Source organism: Schistocerca piceifrons, chromosome 7, assembly GCF_021461385.2.
Source record: "Schistocerca piceifrons isolate TAMUIC-IGC-003096 chromosome 7, iqSchPice1.1, whole genome shotgun sequence".
NCBI lineage: Eukaryota > Metazoa > Arthropoda > Insecta > Orthoptera > Acrididae > Schistocerca > Schistocerca piceifrons.
The window spans coordinates 213,943,433-213,965,958 of NC_060144.1; the positions used below are offsets into that span (position 1 = coordinate 213,943,433).

Consider the following 22,526-nt stretch of genomic DNA (forward strand, 5'->3'; position numbering starts at 1 on the left):
GTGATTGTCATGGGAGAAAGGAAGACAAATACGATCACTGGTAGAAAACAACAAAGGAGGAAGACAGTTTACAACAATTAGATTTGTGAAATTTGAACCGTCTTTGAGTCCAGGGATTTTAAAAATTAGATTATTAGTTTTTATCAATTATGATTATTTTTCAGGTCGATCTGTATTAATAAGACAGTATAAAAAAGTAAATTTCTATGCCTAGAATCACGAAAGATTTATAAATATTCGAACATTGAATCGCTGCTCTCTTCCGTGGAACTGTGTCACTTTTCAGCAAAAACTTGGGGTTCTGAATAAGCAGCGATCAGCGATGCGAAGAAGTAAATGAAAGAAGAGCGATAGCAAACTTGCAGATAAGCGAAACTTTTCTGTTGATCCTTAGATAAGCCGCCAAGGAAAGAGGCTGAAAACCGTTTCGAGAGGAGTGTGGCCCTATATGCTACAGAAAAATGGATTCATCGGAGGCATAAAGAACGACGTTTTAGAAGTCTTCAGAATGTTTTTTAATGGTTAAAAAACGATTGAACTCGAGGGCCAAAATCCAGGACAGAGGGGACGCAACATCATATTGATAAGTGGACTCATACTTGCAAGTTATTCGTGAATTTGACTCAATTTTGATATCACTCAAGTAACGTCACATACTCCACGTACTCTCTCACCCCGTGAAGCTTCATATCGTTACCTGCTTGCTATGTGGATGCTTCACTTTTTGGTCAGTTGCTATATTCAACTTTCTTCTCGTTTCGTTCACCGATGCAAAGTCGAAAGAATAACTACTTGTACGCCTCTCTGTCAGCAATTATTTCTCAACAGACAATGAAGTTCAATCGTTTAGCGTCTTTTATACGAAGAACATGCACAGAGAATTTGTGAAGTATGGGAGTGAGCAACTACTTTGGACACACCTGAATATTACTTTCACATTTGACAATTTCTCCTTGTTCAGAAATAAATATTGAGTCCTATTTGGTATGATGTCCTCAAACCAGTCGGAAAATTCGTTCAATATTTGTTCACTAGGCAAAAGTGCGGAGCTGTATCGAGCTGCATTCTAAACGTCGTGGATGAGCGAAGTGTTGAGAATAATTACAATCACTTGATTTTGCACTTCTCCGTAACGTATACGCTCGTTTTACACTGATCAGCCAGGAAATTATGACCGCCTACCTAATAGACGGTATGTCCACCTTTGGCACGGATAACAGCGGCGACCCGATGTGCCATGGAAGCAATGAGGCCTTGGTAGGTCGCTGGAGGGAGCTGCACACACAAGTCACCTATTTCACGTAAATTTCGTGGAGGGGGTGATGAGACCTGAGGCCACGTTCAGTCACATCCCAGATGTGTTCGATCGGGTTCAGGTCTGGCAAGTTGGAGGGGGGGGGGGGCAGCACATCAATTTGAACTCGCCACTCGGTTCCTCGAACCACCTATCACACTTCTGGCTTGTGACATGGAGCATTGTCTTGTTGAAAAATGGCACGGCCGTCGGGAAATACGATCGTTACGAAGGGTCTGCAACCAGTGTACGATGCCATCAGGTTGTCTCCGTCCAGCAGTACAGGTGTCAAGGAGCTGTTCCCCTGAGAGACGACGGATTCGCGCCCTCCCATCGACATGATCAAGAAGGTATCGGGATTCAACAGACCTTGCAATGCTCTTCCACTGTGACAACGTCCAGTGCCGATAGTCACGTGCCCATTTCAGTCACAGTTGCCGATGTCGTCGAGTTAACACTGACGCTATGGTGTTTACATTGGGACGTGCAAGGGGCGTCGGCTGCGCAGGCTCATCGTTAGGAGTATTCGATGCCCAGTGTGTTCAGACACACTTGTATTCTGCCGAGCATATGTCTGCTGTTAGTTCAGTCACTGTCTGCCGCCTGTCCTGTTTTACTAGTCTGCCCTCCTACGACGTCCAACATCTGCAATTAGGGTTGGCCGCCCAAACTCACGATGTCTGGACGTGGTTATATCTTGGTTTTCCCACGTGTTGAAGACACTCACCACAGCACTCCTCGAACATCCGACAAGTCGAGCAGTTTTCGAAATGCTCGTGCCGGACCTCCGGGCCATCGCAATCTGCTCTCAGTCATAGACAGATCGCGCGCCTTCCCCGTTCTACACGCAGACAGCACGCTCACTGATACTAAACGCACCGTGCGTGTGTCTGACTAGCAGTCATTCCTCGCTACGTGAAGCTGCTATCGCCTGGACGGGTTTATGTCGATACCAGGTCGGTGGCCACAATATTCTGGTTGGGCAGTGTATGTTCCGAGTCTCCAGTGGAGCTCCGGTCGTCTGTTCCTCCAAGCCTTAACCTCCCGTCTGCCTGGTTGCGACGCAGACGGCGGGAGCGTCGGTTAGGACTTGGCCGTCTCCACGCGTCTGCATTATTCACTGCTGGCCCACGGCGGCGGTCGAGAACACGGCGAGCGGTCTCCCAGGAATTGCAGCCCTGCTCACCGCCGAGTTTACTGCAGTCCGCTCAATTAGTCACGAGCAGATCGCCTGGCGACGCATCACCGGACCGCTCAACGCGACGACCTGCCGGAACGTGAGTGAAGTACCAAACCTACTCGAACCATAACCTCTTTACCCTGAGGCAAATACAGCAGCCTCGTAATCTTTCTTCAGCTCACTTCAGAGGTACACACAGGATGTCCCAAAACTGCTGCGGCAAACTTCAAGGGGTTGTAGAGTGTGTTTTGAGGAACAAATCGAGGACAGAAACCCGCGTCCGGAAACGTCATCCAATGACGCTACATACAGACCTCACGTACTGACGGACAGGGACTGTCGAGCAAATGAGCGGAACGGACCAGTCCTAAGATTCCAAAGTGTTACGAGCAGTCAAGATAGCAAAATGACTGTGCGTAGGGAGGTAAGAAGAATGCCGTACAATGGTCGAGCAACTTCTCATGGGCCACATGTTTCTGTAGTCAATGCTAAGTGATGTTCAGGGTAAAGAGTGATGTATCTGCATAGTGGATGAATGGAAACAAGTGATTTGGAGTGATAAATCACGCTATACCGTGTGTAAATGCGATGGAATGTTTTGAATTTGGCGAATGCCTGGAAAACTTTACCTGCCGTCATGCGTAGTGACGACAGTGAAGTAGGGAGGAGATAGTGTTAGGGAAGAGGGCGTCTTTCGTTGTTAGGGTGTGGTCCTCTTGTTGAACTTAAAAAACCGCTCAATGCGGAAGGTACAGTAGCCGAACAATTGACTGTGTCAGCACCACAATGCACCCTGTCATAACACAGCATCTGTGAAGCAGACGTTTGTGGACAGTAACATTCCTGAAATGGGTTTCCTGCCTACTTTGAGACTTTCATTCATTTTCATATGGTAAGTCTTTCAATGTAGTTGTGATAACTAACCAGCTTTACAGCATTTGTATACTGTAATTTTCTTTATTAAATATTTTACTGGTGTTTCAGCAGATAGCTATACTTTAAACTTTTCTTTGTTTATTCTTAAGCTATGACCCGTAGTTTCTATGATATCAGTTAATTTCAGAATATCTTCTAAGTCTTCTTCAACTGCGAACGGAAGTGCTAAGGGTACGTCGTTTGTAAATAATAGTATTGGAACCTCTTCTCCTTGCTCTTTTACTCCTGTTCCGAAATTTTCTCTCGCTCTTTTCATTGCTTCTGCAACATAATAATTGTTAAACAGTAGCGATAAGCTTGAACCCTGCCTTACACCCTCCTTGCTACAATCTCATCTCCCTTACTTTTTCACTTTTAGTACTGTTACTAGAGTTTTGTATGTATTGTAGATTGTTCTTCTGTATCTGTACTTCAGGGCAATCTTCTAAGGATTGTAAGGTGTCTTATTCTATATCAAATTATCGAAGACTTGCTGTATGCCAATAAATGCTGGCAAAATATTTTTCTTCGGTGTGCCTTCTATTACTTATCAAAATCTCAGAATTGCTTCTCTTCCCTTCTTTCCTTTGTTGAAACAAATCCTGATCTCCAACTTTAAAGTCTTCTTTGCCCATCTATTCTTTTGTGTTTTAGTTCGGTCAGGTAGGCTTTAAGTAAAGCAGTTCCGTATATGCTGGGGAACTGTCCATGACTGTGCTTCTGAGCGCAATAGCTGTCGCAGCCACTGCTTCCAGCACTAGAGGTCGAGCTCAAACTTGGCTGTAACCAGGAGCAACTGTCTGCCTGGGAATGTTAATGCTACCGACACACACACTCCACACGAGACTCACAAAGCAGCAGCTCGCCGCTAAACATACAGGGTGAGTGCGAAGGAAAGGTGCGTGCTTTGAGAAGTGACAGCATTGGTGATTCTGAACTAAAAGCTTCAAATAAACATGTCCTTTTCTTGACAGCATCCGACATATATCTGTTTGAATATCACTGGTGTCAGTCGCATGTCGTTCTTCAGCAGCATTCACATGCAAAACAATCAGGGCGACGTTAGTCTACGTTGTGTGTAAAGACATTCTCAGACCATTTCAATTCGCACTTCTCTTCCGCATGGTTGAGCGACGAGTCCAGCAAGCGTACACGTTGTTTATCTCACCTCTCAGAACTACAGTGGTTGCACCAGCAGCCACTATATTACAGTGTCGTTACATGTACAGGCAAATCTGTGAGGATCGGTATAATGAAAATGTCACAGGTCTTCACACATGAGCGGTATGTTAACATGATCTTTGTCTACAAGCTTTTTGCAAAGGGAATTCGAGAGTCGCTGTTCACGAATACGAACGACGGTTTCCTAAGCGCAGAGTCCCGGATTCAGTGTATTTATCATGGTGTTTGACCGACTGCGTGAGCTTGGTACGCTCCCAGCGTATATGTTTATCTGGACGTCCCATCCGACAAGATCTAAGTGGAACTGAAAACATTTCTTAAATGATAGAACGCAGCAGAACTACCAGCTGTAGAAGAATTGCTGCACAGCTTGGTGATAAACGAGTGATTCGCACAGTATATGGGCGGGATCTGCATTCGTACTACGGCAGAGTGCGTCATATGTGCAAGTATGAGGTGATACCAGAGGAAAGCAATTCTGTCAGTGGATAACGGATAAAGGACGCTGTATCCCACATATTCTGTTCACTGATGAGTCAATATGTATCAGCAACGGCATCAATAACACTTGCAACTCAAACGTGTGAGCAGATGGAAATCTGCTGGGGAGAAATTTTCAACGATGTTTCTCAATGTACATGTGATGATATGTTATTGGTAACAACTCATAAATGGTTCAAATGGCTCTGAGCACTATGGGACTTAACTTCGGAGGTCATCAGTCCCCTAGAACTTAGAACTACTTAAACCTAACTAACCTAAGGACATCACACACATCCATGCCCGAGGCAGTATTCGAACCTGCGACCGTAGCGGTCGTGCAGTTCCAGGCTGAAGCGCCTAGAACCGCTCGGCCACCCCGGCCGGCTAACAACTCATAGATCGAGCTGTTTCAGGTAACCGTCTTAATGGAGTATGATATATTGATTTCCTACAAAATGTGTTAACAGAATACCTGGAAGATATATCTTGGCAACACGATGTAAAGCACTTTCAGCACGATGGAGTTCTTGCATATTCCGTACTGTCAGTAACACAATACCTCACTGAAACGTATCTTGGTCCTTTAATCTGTCGCCGTGGAGTCTTTTCTTGGCCACCGAGGTAACCCGATCTTACTCCATTACATTATTTTTTGCGGTATTGGCTTGGGAAGGAACTCCTAGCTAGTGTTTTACAAGCGTGTGTTCAAGTAAAGGACCATACGACTGAGCTCAGATCAGCAACACAGCAGCTATCTACAAGAGCTGCAGAAAAGATTGTAGTTTCTGAGCATCTTTCGTGAAGAAATGAACACAAAACAGATCACACCATTTCGTGTACTGCCACCTGTATTTGTCCTGTTTCCTATTGTTATTATTAGTTTCCTCGGAAACTGTTTGAACCTAGGTTTATGTACCTTTTTTTGTGCAGAATCAGTAATACTATCACCCCTCAATGCATGTACCTTTCCTCCCGACTCACCCTACACGGTAACTGAAATAAAGCACAAACCATCTATAACTGTCTACCTGCTAGTGTTCTGTTTGGCTGTGGTCATAATCTCGTCTATCTCGTAATTCAAAGAATGGCCAAGACATTGGGGACAGTTTCACTCTAATAGAATTCAATAGTCAAGAAAGCCGTGAAAAATAAAATTGGCAGACAACTTCGTCAAGCGAGACTTGGGCTTCCATTTCGGCAATCCATTTCACGTCTACGCTCTCACAGTAATTACTGTTCTGAGTCTTTGCTGTCCGGCATTCCAACGCCTAACATCCATGTTACTACTTCACCACGTCAACTATAAGCACTGTGGGTTTTCTAACCCGGCATTTGCTACAGTTTTGTCTTATAGGGGGACAATAGAGACCGTCCATCTTCAATATTCTTCATAATTAGAAAACGTGAAGCTCAGTGTTTGGACATCAGTTTCCTAAACCAATACGACGCAATTTTCAGAAAAAAAGAAACTCGAAAGAAGGCATCTGAAATTTAGATATCAGGTATTAAAAACTTGTAAACCATTAACATAGTTTTCAGTAGATCATCAGCATCAAAGTTTTATAATCTTAAAGTCACTGGTTCAAATATGTTTTTAGCAACACTTTTTGACTTATATTTATGTTCCATATTTATCAACAAATACCGAATCATAATTTTCAATAAAATGTCACATTTTGAATTTTAATTACTGATTCCACACGACTGTTAGTGTTAACAGTAAATTAAAATTTGGTGTAAATATACAAATGTCAAATGGAAAATAAAGTCTTTTTTATTTATAGAGATTGAATGCTATTATTGATGTACATTTTTCGTTTAATTATAACTATAAGTCATTTCGGATGTCAGCACCAGTAAAGAAAAGGAAAAATACTTTTTTTCATGTCCAGTATTTGTTAATTAACATTCATGTTTATCAGTAAATATCGAATATAAATAAATATTTAAAATAATGCTGCTGCTAGTGAGTTTTGAACCAGTGACAACACAATTACCTGATTTTCACGTAACATGCTCAGTTATTGACGGTAACGTTAATTTAATACAAATGATTTGTGATTACCAGTCTTCGGAAATCTAATCTTCAATGACGAAGATTTTTTTTCGAGTTTTTTGAGGCTGGTGCCGTACTCTTTCAGGAAATTAGTCTCCGAAAAATGAACTTCCAGTCGTTGCTTTATCTAGTATAGTTGTAAAGTTATTAAAATCATAATTTCTAATGATAATTCACGAACAACTGAAAACAAACTACAGCAACAGTTGCAATTTTCAGGAACTGGCGGTGTAATTTGCTTCCAATTAATTATTGCAGCTGCAGATACCCTGAAGCACTATAGTCTGAGCGCGAAAAAAATCGAGAAATAAAAAACAGTTAGTTCGTGGAAATCCAGTGTACGGCGGGAGCCGTCCAGGTGCGCCTGTACCTACCCCCAGGTGCTGGCCGTCGACGAAGACCTGCGGCACGACGACGCTGGCGCTTCGCATGCGCTCCCGCAGCTCGGTCTGCACCTCGCGGCTCATGAAGACGTCGCGCTCCTCGCAGCGCACCAGCAGCGTGCGCAGGATGTTCCGCACCTTGAGGCACGCCTGGTACGTCTCGCGTACCACACCCATCGTCGTCGTGTACACCACCACCTTGCCGGCCTCTTTCTCCTTGTAGTTCTGCAACACAAGGCGAAAAAAATCTCATTACTATCGGCGCGGGTACAGCAAAAAATTTTAATTCTTCTCCCTCAAAAGCAAGCTCAAAAAACGTCTATACCGACAGCAAATTTGAAAAACTGTCGTGTCTGTCTCCGTTTTTCAACACTCTTCTCCAAAACTACTAGACGAATTTTCATGGGATTTTCGCAGGTAACTTGACATAGTTTGGGGCACTTTATACACTACTGGCCAATAAAATTGCTACACCACGAAGATGACGTGCTACAGACGCGAAATTTAACTGACAGGAAGAAGATGCTCTGATATGCAAATGATTAGCTTTTCAGAGCATTCACACAAGGTTGGCGCCGGTGGCGACACCTACAACGTGCTGACATGAGGAAACTTTCCAACCGATTTCTCATACACAAACAGCAGTTGACCGGCGTTGCCTGGTGAAACGTTGTTGTGATGCCGCGTTTAAGGAGGAGAAATGCGTACCATCACGTTTCCGACTTTGATAAAGGTCGGATTGTCGCCTATGACGATTGCGGTTTATCGTATCGCGACATTGCTGCTCGCGTTGGTCGAGATCCAATGACTGTTAGCAGAATATGGAATCGGTGCGTTCAGGAGGGTAATACGGAACGCTGTGCTGGATCCCAACGGCCTCGTATCACTAGCAGTCGAGATGACAGGCATCTTATCCGCACGGCTGTAACGGACCGTGCAGCCATGTTTCGGTCCCTGAGTCAACAGATGGGGACGTTTGCAAGACAACAACGATCTGCATGAACAGTTCGACGACGTTTGCAGCAGCATGGACTCTCTGCTCGGAGACCATGGCTGCGGTTACCCTTGACGCTGCACCATAGACAGGAACGCCTACAATGGTGCACTCAACGACGAACCTGGATGCACGAATGGCAAAACGTCATTTTTTCGGATGAATCAAGGTACTGTTTACAGCATCATGATAGTCACATCCGTGTTTGGCGACATCGCGGTGAACGCACATTTGAAGCGTTTATTCGTCATCGCCATACTGGCGAATCACCCGGCATGATGGTATGGGTTGCCATTGGTTACACGTCTCGGTCACCTCTTGTTCGCATTGACAGCACTTTGGACGTTAGATTTCAGATGTGTTACGACCCGTGGTTATACCCTTCATTCGATCCCTGCGAAACCCTACATTTCAGCAGGATAATGCACGACCGCGTGTTGCAGGAGCCGTACAGGCCTTTCTGGATACAGAAAATGTTCGACTGCTACCCTGGCCAGCACATACTCTAGATCTCTCACCAATTGAAAACATCTGGTCAATGGTGGCCGAGCAACTGGCTCGTCACAATAAGCCAGTCACTACACTTGATGAACTGTGGTATCGTGTTGAAGCTGTATGGGCAGCTGTACCTGTACACACCATCCAAGCTCTGTTTGACTCAATGCTCATGCGTATCAAGGCCAGAGGTGGTTGTTCTGGGTAATGATTTCTGAGGATCTATGCACCCAAATTGCGTGAAAATGTAATCACATGTCAGTTCTAATATAATATAATATTCCAATGAACGCCCGTTTATCATCTGCATTTCTTCTTGGTGCAGCAATTTGAATGGCCAGTAGTGTAAATATAGTTTATCAAAGTCGGATGACGGAAAAAATAACGTAGTTGAGAGTTTTATTAAAACCGTCTCGCCTGTGTCTCTGAACAAGCTAATCTCCAAAAGAACAAGACGAATTGTCATAGCGTTCTCACATGTAACTTGAATACAACTTCAGAAAGTTTGCAGCACTATGAGCAGCGCCCTTCAACAAGCTCGGGATTTTGAGATCTAACGCGGCAATTGGACCCAGATTGGCACAATATCCCTCAGGAGGACGTCCAACCACTCTATCGAACAATGCAAAGCCGAACAACTGCTTGCATAAGGGTCACAGGGTACCTAATATGTTATTGGCTTCCTCAGTTTGTGAAGCTCTGTCTCCTGAATAAGTCTTCCAATTTTTTCTGAAACTGTTGTTATTTCTTTGTCTGTACATGTACATAACATCTGTCTATTTCCGTCCCATTCAGCTAATGTCTTCGTGATGTTTTATCTTAGATTCTTTTAGTCTAGAGAGAAGCGATTAAGAATCAAAACTGGCGTTGAACTGATGTCGGATTGAAAAGAAAGGTCATGTTATAGCCAGCCATAGCTGCAGTGAAGGCAATGAGGGAACTGTATTAAAAAATACAGGGGAATATTATAAAACTAGTCGCGGTGGAAATATTTATTTTCAATTTAAATTTCTGAGAAATTGCAATAAAAAAAGGCTACAAAATTCTATGTTCCTGATGTCTCTGAGGACCGAGACCGACTTTAATCGATTCACACCATTTGTCTTGTCAGAGGCAACTTGAACTCGTGCCAACGTTAAACTCGTCCTGCGAGGTTCACCTGCGTACACAAGCTTGACCTTTGTAGTCGTTCGCTAGGGTTTTGTAAAATGTCACGAACAACAGCAGTTGGCACGAACACCAGCGAATCTGCTAGTGTCATTTTCCTGTGAGAAGTTAATCTGTCTCTTCCATCCCTTTTTATGTATGATCAATCTAATAATTTCTATAATTAACGAAATACATAAAATTTCAACGTGCCGTATATTCTCAGACGAACTATGTTGTGACTGTGCTGTATCTATGATTGACTTTCCTACAATTCCCGCTGTATAGATTAGCCTATGACAACCGGTAGGACTTGAATTTTATTCATCATATAAATATAAAGATAGGAGGTTGTGAAATATACCGAAGTGTCAAAGAAACTGGTATAGGCATGCATATTTCAATACAGAGATATGTAAACAGTCAGAATACGGCGCTGCGATCGGCAACGGCTGTATGAGACATCAAGTGTCTGGCGCATAATGCATTATAGCTTGTATCTGGTTCTTGTTGGCAGTCTTAAACTAGTTGTATGACAATATGGAACTGTGATCACTGGTTTGAAAAATAATTTTCAATTCATTTTTTTTAAGTGAACACTTTTGGTTAGGCTCTACCGAGCCTGCCATTGATAGCGAATAAAAAGTATTAACATTTAAGTATAATAAACCGCCGCACATGTACTGGGGATGTAATATGCGCTACAATTACCTGAGCCAAAGACTTTAATAACAGCAGAAGTGCCCACTAACTGTAGTGTGTGAACAAATAGTTTTAAAAATACTCTTGATCACCTCTCGACAGGAGAAACCTCCACACCGTCTTCAGTCCACTGTTTTCTTCCTACGTAGGTGTGTAAGGCTATAAATTTATATTTGCTCACTCAGTATATTGTAACACATTTCTATGCCTCAGCGTCTTTATTGCATACATCCAAACAAAAAGTGTCATTTTCCCCTAAAATGAATTTTATTTGGGTAACTTTCTTTGAGGCTTCTATTGCGTGTATTTCTAGCCCCTCGTATCCCTTATATAGGCTTTCTATAGGGCTCTTCCACCTTGCTTCTCATCCATGATCATCTAACATTCCGATTTTAGTAGTCTGTTATTTTTATTGAATGCTGATTTATCGCGCGCAATTCTACATTTTTTTCTCCAGGCAGATTCTACAATCATCGACTCATTCTGACGCTTAGCTACTTAAAGCTGATTACTTGTTTGATGTTTATTCCATTTACAAGATATGAAATAAGTGATCACATTAAAGTATCCACGGAGCAGAAGAGCCGAGGAGGTAGATCATGCCATGAGTTAAATGAAGGAGTTAAACCATCACAGTAACTGTCAAAATGGAAGTTAACAGTCAAAACCGCTCCATATCAACGACGTAAATGGCTGTTACTCTACTTCAGAACTAATGACAATGGAAAATCACTGGCTGAATTTCTGGTACTGATTACACTGACGTAATTCGATCGAAAGTACAACGTGCTTTTTCTAAAATAATCATAAGTCCAATGCGATTTATATCCCTGGAATTGCATCACTATAATTAGCACAACTAGGACACGAAACTGAGGTACTTGCACATTGGTTCTCCAGTACTGCCCCAACACTGAGCGTGCTGCTCTTTGCACAGAAGGCTGCACTCCCGTTACTCGTGATTTATTGCCTCTCTGGTAGCCATAAGGACTTCTTGCGGCTTCTCCGTTTACGTAGAGCTAAGTGAGGTGTTTACTTGCCGTAGAAGACTGCACTAGATTAAGCAAGGTAGCTTCTTTCGTTCTCAGCACCTTGGATACTGTTTAGGACGCGAATATGCAGTCATTAATTTTATCTTTGCCAAACTTACGACCTTTCTCAGCCATAATATTAATATAGGAGTGTTCGCTGATTAACGATATTTACAGAACGTAAACTAAAAACTTAGATATTTCAATATCCATACTGAAGTCTTTGATAAATCTTCAATATCCATACTGAAGTCTTTGATAAATCGTAATATCAATATTAATGGTAAAGAGAAAATATCGACATTCGACGATGGAAAAAAAAGGCTACTTGTTACCATTGTCAGTACTTTTTCCTGTCATTTAAACGAATATTTTTCTGATCATACCTTATGTAACGGCAATAGTTCAGCACATTTGCGACTTATCAAACGTTGCCATGTGGTTGGGGGTGTGAGATGGGCATAGCAATTTTGAAGGAAGATTGGATACTGTCGTAGGAAAGCGTTGACTAGTGCCTTTTATTGTACATTGTGGAGAATACGTTGACACATTACGGGAGAAACAGAGAAACGAAATGTGCTTTATGGAGTGAACAGCAAAATAATTTACAAACAAGAATAGAAACGAACCTATAGTTACAGCTCAGCTACAATTACATCTACATGCACAATTTGCAAACTACAGTACGATGCGTGGCGAAGGGTACGCTGTACCGTTGCTAGTTACTTTCCTTCCTCTTCCACTCGCAAATACACTCCTGGAAATTGAAATAAGAACACCGTGAATTCATTGTCCCAGGAAGGGGAAACTTTATTGACACATTCCTGGGGTCAGATACATCACATGATCACACTGACAGAACCACAGGCACATAGACACAGGCAACAGAGCATGCACAATGTCGGCACTAGTACAGTGTATATCCACCTTTCGCAGCAATGCAGGCTGCTATTCTCCCATGGAGACGATCGTAGAGATGCTGGGTGTAGTCCTGTGGAACGGCTTGCCATGCCATTTCCACCTGGCGCCTCAGTTGGACCAGCGTTCGTGCTGGACGTTCAGACCGCGTGAGACGACGCTTCATCCAGTCCCAAACATGCTCAATGGGGGACAGATCCGGAGATCTTGCTGGCCAGGGTAGTTGACTTACAACTTCTAGAGCACGTTGGGTGGCACGGGATACATGCGGACGTGCATTGTCCTGTTGGAACAGCAAGTTTCCTTGCCGGTCTAGGAATGGTAGAACGATGGGTTCGATGACGGTTTGGATGTACCGTGCACTATTCAGTGTCCCCTCGACGATCACCAGTGGTGTACGGCCAGTGTAGGAGATCGCTCCCCACACCATGATGCCGGGTGTTGGCCCTGTGTGCCTCGGTCGTATGCAGTCCTGATTGTGGCGCTCACCTGCACGGCGCCAAACACGCATACGACCATCATTGGCACCAAGGCAGAAGCGACTCTCATCGCTGAAGACGACACGTCTCCATTCGTCCCTCCATTCACGCCTGTCGCGACACCACTGGAGGCGGGCTGCACGATGTTGGGGCGTGAGCGGAAGACGGCCTAACGGTGTGCGGGACCGTAGCCCAGCTTCATGGAGACGGTTGCGAATGGTCCTCGCCGATACCCCAGGAGCAACAGTGTCCCTAATTTGCTGGGAAGTGGCGGTGCGGTCCCCTACGGCACTGCGTAGGATCCTACGGTCTTGGCGTGCATCCGTGCGTCGCTGCGGTCCGGTCCCAGGTCGACGGGCACGTGCACCTTCCGCCGACCACTGGCGACAACATCGATGTACTGTGGAGACCTCACGCCCCACGTGTTGAGCAATTCGGCGGTACGTCCACCCGGCCTCCCGCATGCCCACTATACGCCCTCGCTCAAAGTCCGTCAACTGCACATACGGTTCACGTCCAAGCTGTCGCGGCATGCTACCAGTGTTAAAGACTGCGATGGAGCTCCGTATGCCACGGCAAACTGGCGCAAACTGGCTGACACTGACGGCGGCGATGCACAAATGCTGCGCAGCTAGCGCCATGCGACGGCCAACACCGCGGTTCCTGGTGTGTCCGCTGTGCCGTGCGTGTGATCATTGCTTGTACAGCCCTCCCGCAGTGTCCGGAGCAAGTATGGTGGGTCTGACACACCGGTGTCAATGTGTTCTTTTTTCCATTTCCTGGAGTGTAATAGAGCAAGGTAAAACAACTGTCAATATGCCTTGGTACGAGCCCTAATTTCTTGTACCTTATCTTCGTGTCCTTACGCGAAATGTGCATTGGCGGCAGTTCTATAGTCATCTTCTAAAGCTGGTTCTCTACATTTTCGCAATAACGCTTCTCGAAAAGAACGTTGCCTTCCCTCCATGGATTACCATTTGAGGTCCCGAAACATCTCCGTAATACTTGCATCTTAATCGAACCTATCGGGAACAAATCTAGAAGCCCGTCCTGAATTGCTTCGATGTCTTCCTTTAAACCGACATCGTGAGGATCCCAAACACTCGAGCAGTACTCGAGAAAGTGGTCGCATTTGTGTTTTCTAAGCGGTCTCCTTTACAGATGAACCACACTCTCACAAAATTCTCCCAGTATACCAAAGTCAACCACTCGTCTTTCCTGCCGCAATCCTCACACGCTCATTCCATTCATATCGATTTGCAACGTTACGCCCTGATATTTAAACGATGTGGCTACGTCTTGTAGCACACTATTAATGATGTATTCGAACATTACAATTTTGTTTTTCCTGGTCATCTGTATTAACTTACATTTTTCTACACTTGGAACTAGCTGGCATTCGTCAAACAAACTAGAAAAGTTCTATAACACTTCCATGGGGCACTCCTGACGATACCCTTGTCCCTGATGAACTCTCGCCGCCGATGACAACGGATTATCTCCTACTACGTAAGAAGTCTTCGAGCCACTAACACATCTGCGGACTTATTCCGTTTGCTCTCACCTTCGTTGACAGTCTACAGTAGGACACAGTGTCACCGTGTCAAACACTTTTCGGAAATCTATAAACATGGAATCTGCCTATTGCCCTTCATCCATTGTTCGCAGGATATCATGGGCAAGCTACGTTTTTCACGTGTGATGCTTTCTAAAACCGTGCTGATATGGGCAGGAGCTTTCCATCGCAGAGCGCTTTATTTATTGTACTCGAACTGAGAATACGTTCACGGATTCTGCAGCGGACAGATATCAAGGATATTGCTCTATAATTTTGGGAATCACTTCTTTTAGTCTTCTTCTGTACAGGAGTCGCCTGCACTTTTTCTATCGCTTGTGACTCTGCGATGGGCGAGACATTCTAGACAAATGCGAGCTAAGAAAGGGTCAGTACCATAGAGTATTCTCTGTAAAACCGAACTGGGATTCCATCCGGACCTGGCGACTTATTTTTTTTTTCAACTCTTTCAGGTGTTTCTCTATGCCATGGTTACCCGTTACTCTTTCCTCCATACCTGAGTCTGTGCGACAGTCAAACAATGCTATGTCTGTACGATCCTCCTGTGTGAACGATCCCTTAAATGCGAAATGTAAACCTTCAACTTTCCTTTCGCTCTCTTATATTGCCACATCACACTGGTTATTATCTTCAAGGTCGCCATCTGGATGTTAAACAAGATTAATTAGAATAAAGGAATCACATCATCGCTACTGCTAATGCAAAGCTAAAATAATTGTATTTAATTATGTAAAATATATTGCCACATCGTCAGGTTCTGAAAGTCTGTTCTAAAAATCTCGCTCTTAACAACGCAGTATAATGGAGAGGATCTATTTCTCAAAAATGGTAATTTACAGTCTATAGATAAAAATTTGTTTATTATTGCTGAATTTATTACTTAACAAATATGATATTAGATGTATTTCTTAATTGCTTTAGATGCTATACAATAATTTCATGGTTTACCATCGATTTTATAAACATTTCTGGTTTGTGGTCTATATTATCAGCCGTCATTGTTTAGACGTCGATGGTGAAATTGAAAACAGCGTCAGTTATTTGACAACATTACGCATCTCTAAATTAAATAAACAGCAGGAAAGCATTCGAAATAGTGACGACTTTAAAAGAGGCGTTACTACAGGTAAATCACGTTAATTCAAATCCGTTCCTGCATTGGTGCTGTTCTCATTTCGTGGTCAATTTATGATATAATACCCGGAAGTAACAGGATGGACGATTCAGTGAAATGAAACATTTCAATCGGTCGAGGAGGTGCGCAAGAGTGGTCTAAGTGATTACGTCGACTACACATGCTAAGAAGAGCATCCAAGTTGGAATACCGATGTGACATAAATATTGATTTGCCTCGATATATTAATTTGACAGACATGTTTACGTGTAGTCTTCTAGCACAAATGAGTATCGCGGACAAATTTCTGGTATTTAAAAGTACACTAACCAACCAGCACAAAAATTCTTGTTGCATCTTCTTCTCCACCTCCATTTCTTCTCTATCTCCTTTTCTTCCTTCTCCTCATCTTTCGTTATTATCATGAACTTCTTCTTCTTCTTCGTTTTCACCTTCTACTTCTTTTTCCTATCATCTTTCTTTCCCTTCGTGGAATATTAGGTTATATGACTTACGTCGTTCCCCGGATTCCCATCACTCTGTACAACATCCATACTCAAGACGGGAGATTAGCATTTAGTCGTGAAATATTTTCAGTACTTTGCTATCTTCCAACCTGTTTATGTTACTTCTACTAACTTCCCCAAATTTTATTTTGTCATTGGTGTTGAAACCTTTAAGCTCTTCTCTTTCTTATAGTATAGTGTAATGTACAAGCTGTGTTCGAAAAGTAACAGAAATTTTATAATTTTGCGCGACGTATTAGTTCGAATCGCGCGATTTACTCGTTGTTGTGTTTGTAAACATGTCTGAACAGTATCTGCACAGTGTCAGCCATACTGCTTATTTAATATGTTGTCAGCTTGTGGATAGGTTACTTGCGTTATGGTAGCGTTTACGATTATTTATTTTGTATAACAAAGGTTCAGGGAACATGTATGACATATTTTATAAGAACAGAATAAACTGTAGAAAAATTTTAGAAATATAAAAATAGTGCTTTTGGTGGGCATGTTATGAGTAAATGAAGGCTTTATGAATGGTATAAGAGTTTCTAAAGAGCCCGTGAAAATGTTGAACCTGAAGGGTGCCCTTGACGAACCGAAGAAATCGTTGAACAAGTGAAGGAAATAACTATGAACGATCGACAAATCAAAGTCACAGAAGTTCTTGATGATGTTGGCATGGTTGGCATATGAATTAGCTCACGCTATTAATTTTTTCGAATAGTCTTGCTACGACACGTTAGAGAGAAAAAATTTTCCCAAAATTGTTGAATTTAGAACAGAAACAGGGGCAAATGGATGTTTCGCAAGAGTTACTAATGAACTCAACAACTCAACAACGACGCAGAATCACTGAAATATTTCATAGCAGCTGATAAAACATTGTTTTAGCGATATGGCGTCGAAACTAAGGCCGAAGCATTCTAGATCACCAAGACAGGAAAGAGCTCGACAAGTGCGGTCACTGTGAAGGCTAGGCTCATTGTGTTCTTCGTTTTTAACGGCATAGTGTGCCAGTGGTTGGGAAGGGAGTGAGACAGGGTTGTAGCCTATCCCCGATGTTATTCAATCTGTATATTGAGCAAGCATTGAAAGAAACAAAAGAAAAATTCGGAGTAGGTATTAAGATCCATAACTTTGAGGTGCGCCGATGACATTGTAATTCTGTCAGAGACAGCAAAGGACTTGGAAGAGCAGTTGAACGGAATGGACAGTGTCTTGAAAGGAGGATATAAGATGAACATCAACAAAAGCAAAACGAGGATAATGGAATGTAGTCGAATTAAGTCGGGTGATGCTGAGGGAAATAGATTAGGAAATGAGACACTTAAAGTAGTAAAGGAGTTTTGCTATTTGGGGAGCAAAATAACTGATGACGATCGAAGTAGAGAGGATATAGAATATCGACTGGCAATGGCAAGGAAAGCGTTTCTGAAGAAGAGAAATTTGTTAACATCGAGTACAGATTCAAGTGTCAGGAAGTCGTTTCTGAAAATATTTGTATGGAGTGTAGCCATGTATGGAAGCGAAAAATGGACGATAAATAGTTTGGACAAGAAGAGAATAGAAGCTTTCGAAATGTGGTGCTACATAAGAATACTGAAGATTAGATGGGTAGATCACATAACTAATGAGGAGGTATAGAATAGAATTGGGGAAAAGAGGAGTTTGTGGCACAACTTGACTAGAAGAAGGGATCGGTTGGTAGGACATGTTCTGAGGCATCAAGGGATCACCAATTTGGTACTGGAGGGCAGCGTGGAGGGTAAAAATCGTAGAGGGAGACCAAGAGATGAATACACTAAGCAGATTCAGAAGGATGTAGGCTGCAGTACGTACTTGGAGATAAAGCAGCTTGCACAGGATAGAATAGCATGGAGAGTTGCATCAAACCAGTCTCAGGACTGAAGACCACAACAACAATAAGTGTACCATTAGTTACTAGCACTCGATTGATTGACCAATTAGGAGTACTACTTACAAATTCAAGGGCGTTTGCTTCAAGAAACACGAAAACATTACCTGACTTGTTGCGAAGCAACTCATGGCTTTTGTATCATGATAATGCACCTGCACTTAGTGGCTTGTTCGCGAATTTTTAGTCAAAAACAATTCAGTAATGAAGCCCGAGCTTCCATACTCGCCAACATGACCCCATGTGATTCTTTTGCTGTTCTCAAAAATAAATAAGACTTTAAAAGGATGTCGTTTTACAAGAGTATGTAATATTAAAACACATCGCTAATAGAGCTAAAAGGTATCCCATAGTTCGAACTCTAGAGTGTTTCCATGATTCGGAAAAACCGATGGTGTAAGTGTACGACATGTAATGGGAACAATTTTGAAGGCTATACCGTTGATCTAGATGACTACGTAAAACTTTTTCCTGAAACAAAAAATTTCAGAAACTTTTTAACACACATTTCATACGCTATATTCAAATTAATGAGCTTAATCCCTAGCTCCTCAACATGGTAGAGGAGTACTGCCAAAGAAGTTACTTTACAAAATTTTTGGCGAGTTTCTATTCTGCTTTTCTCTACGAGATTACCTTTAATTGCACGAAATGTATCTTGGAATCTATTTAGATTGTTGTGTTTACTTTTATTTCTTTACTGTTGTCTAATACCGCAACCTAAATATCTAAAATGATAAGCTTGTTCGACTGCGTTTTTATGAATATTTATTTGTAACAATATGCTTGTATTATTAAGACTGTCAGTACCGTTGTTTTTTTCTGAGATAAGTAAACTGCAGTCACAACAGATCGAGATTGGTTTATAAATAACGAAATGACTTGTACATCCAAACGATCATTACAGGAAGAACAATGGGTAGTGTCAAGCTGTCGCCATTGTTTACTCGTTTGGTTTTAAACAGTTTTCCCACGATTGTGAGGCATGATCTAAGTAAACAATAAACAAAGTTAGTGAATGGTTGCATCGCAAAAGATTCGTGTTCCATCACTAAATTTTGTTCCTCGTTGGAAACTACGGACTTCCGTCGATCTCCAACTCGGCGAACAGTAAAGTAGGATTACTCGGTGAATATTATGCTTCCAACGAGTGTCACTTTCAGTGCCACTATGTCGTTTGTTAAATAGGATTCTAAACTAATCCATGACCTGAATCTCTGAATGAAGTATAGAACATGCTCACTTGTTAACTAATAATGTGAGGTCGCAGCATAGAGGTATCGAGAAAGTGGCAATACCATCGTGCGACGGCTTCTTTGAAAAATGCTGGAAGCTATGGGTCCTTGTGCGGAAGTATAGGTGAACATTTCGGACAGTTAATTGAAATTGCAGAAGAGGACAGTAGAACAGTACAGACAGAACTCTTTAGTGTTTTGAGGCGAGTCCGCGATTCCTTGTCACAGTCGTTATTACGCTTTTTACAAATGTAAAGAAGTTTTGAAACTGGTGTTTACTTACGACACCAGTCCTATTCCGCACACTAATTTCAACCTTCAACCCTAGTAAGAGTTTCCTAATCACCACGAGTACTCCATAACAACCATGTAATAAACGGGCATACTCTTTCAGTCTTGTGACCATCTTTTCCTCTGTGACGAACATTACAAAACTGTTTCAGCACCTTCCGGAGGAAAACAGTGTCTGTTGAATTTTAGTGTATTGTTGATGGAATATTTGTTATGAACGTCAAAACTTACGACCATACTTAATACGAGCTGTTTAAATCCTGCTACAAATCACACCATCCGCTGGATTACAGGCCGTGGTGTATATTCAGTGCCGAACAGCACATTGCTACTATGCGTTGATAACGCAAAAAAAAGAGGATGACAAATGTAATTTTGTAATCAACTGCAACGTTAAACGGAAGCGTACTTTTCAGTTGGAACCAGCGTATTATCTCGGTCGGATAAAACAGGCGTTAATGTGATTGCTCTATTTGAACACGTCGCTCTCCAGAGGCTGCAGTGATTGCAAACGATTTGCTATCGACTGCAGAACTAAATGTTACACGTAGATGACATCAAGTTGAGTGGCGTTATTGCAACGTCACAAATACATCCGAACATGTGAGTGTACATATGATGAGGGTCACAAAGCACAAAATAAATTTTAGAATCAAAGGAAAAAAGTGCTACGAATGCTACAACAATTTTGACAGTGGTACCAAATCCATAAATTATGTATGTCGGAATAAGATAATTGCTCTTTTTATGTTATTTTGGGGTACACAGGTAACTTTCATATAAGGACTAGCTTCTGGGTTGCAGAAACAACCCTAACATATTCCTTTTTAACCGCGGTTTAAAAGACGTATTTAAAATATGAATTATTATCGTATATAAATGCTAATATAAGTTGTATTATACATAAAGAAACAATTACGTTTCCAAAAATGAACAGCTTAGAGACAGAAGTTTATTTTTTAACATAACCTACGACCAGCTTAGAGACAGAAGTGATGACACTTTCTGCAGGACCTGACCACCATTTTGCAGGACAATGCTCAAGCACGTACAGTGCAAGCTGTTACTGATTTGCTTGACTGATGGAAGTGCTAAGTGCTATACCACCTACTGCACTCCCCTGACTTAAGCCCTCTTGAGTTCAGCTCGATTTATAAACTGAAGGAAACACTTCACGGCACTCGCTTCAGAACTGCTACAAATTCTTCGGGCAACAGACAGCACCGCTCGAACTGTCAACACAACTAGCACTGCTAAGAGTATCCTACGACTTCCACATCGCTGGCAAAGGGGTTATACATAATGCTGGTAACTACTCTGAAGGTCAGTGAAACTTTGAAAAGCGTATATATATTGTACGAGCTGTAAATAAATAGTTGCCATTACTAAAGTATTTGGTTTAGAGGTCTACTTCCAGACACACTCTATTTGGATCGGTCGTCCATTCGTTATTGTAGTGTATCAGCACTAGAGACATACAGTATAGCACCATCAATACGAAGATTGTTCAGATACATTCAATTAATACGTATCGTTTCTTCGTCTTCCCAGTTTAAAGTTCAGGAACTTCGTCTTGGACCAGGGCGAAATTTTTCAGTGATACTTCTCCGACTTTTCTATTTCAATTTTGAAAAGAGTACAAGCGAAAATAAACATATAGACGAAATGGAGTGCTTTTCGTAAACCAAGAATGATTTATGAAGTGCATGAAAAGGAATGTTTCCTATCGGTGTGCACTGTCATTAACTTATGGCTGTGAAACATGTAAATATAATGCCCAAATGATCAAAAACTGAGGTTCGTCGAGCGCGCAATGAAGACATTGGTGAATATCCCGTCAAATACCTACCTCCGTAAACGAGGTCGCTAACACAAACATGAGCGGTGACCCCTGGCACGGAGGTAAGCCGCTTCGAATCCAAGTGGTGGATGAAACTTTCACTGGCAATGTCTCACCGACAAGAGGAGGAAAGGTGGTGGCTTAGACTTACTGATCGCGGTTCTTTGCGAAAATGTCCTGGATTAAATTCCAGTTCTCTCCCCCTTGGCTGAAGAAGTGAGGGCATGAGACTCTGTTACATGGAAATCCATCCGTCCGTTTAATGGGGACGTTAAACTCGGCGGCCTCGAGATGTTTAGGCTATGTCCCGGCACCGAGTTTGAACCTCTCCCTTTTCTCATCATCTTACAACACAAACGTAAAACGACACTATACATGAATCCATAGCACTCACCTACACACTACAAATATACATATGACATGCCTCTCACATATCCGCACGGATAGGGGTCAACATGCGCGGCGGAAGAACACCCTTTACAACATACGGCTGAATCCACCCCGCGGGGTATCTTAACCAACAGTGTCTTACCTCTAAAGCTGCAGAAAAATTCTTAGTTTTAATTTTACACACTTACTTGTATGCCGAACTGTTATCGATACCTTCCTTTCAGGGTACTCTGCAAATTCGTAGCTGAGTTCACGTGTTGTTAACAATTCTCTGACCGACCATTACACGGCTGCGCCCTCTGTGTTCTAACTGTTTTTCGTTCATATACCAGGACGTAATTTTACGCTAGACCAGCGCAAACCGTCGGGTGAAACTATTTTAGATTTACATTAAAGGTAAA

At 42.4% G+C, this 22,526-nt stretch overlaps 1 protein-coding gene across 1 annotated transcript in view; it reads right to left on the bottom strand.

Annotated features, from left to right (window-relative positions):
* The window catches only part of LOC124709123 (flocculation protein FLO11-like), a 587,789-nt gene that overhangs the window by 76,162 nt on the left and 489,101 nt on the right, over nucleotides 1-22,526 (bottom strand). The window contains exon 2 of the mRNA XM_047240781.1: nucleotides 7,485-7,718. Coding sequence (XP_047096737.1) covers nucleotides 7,485-7,718 — 234 coding nt within the window. The remainder of the gene's footprint in view (nucleotides 1-7,484; nucleotides 7,719-22,526) is intronic.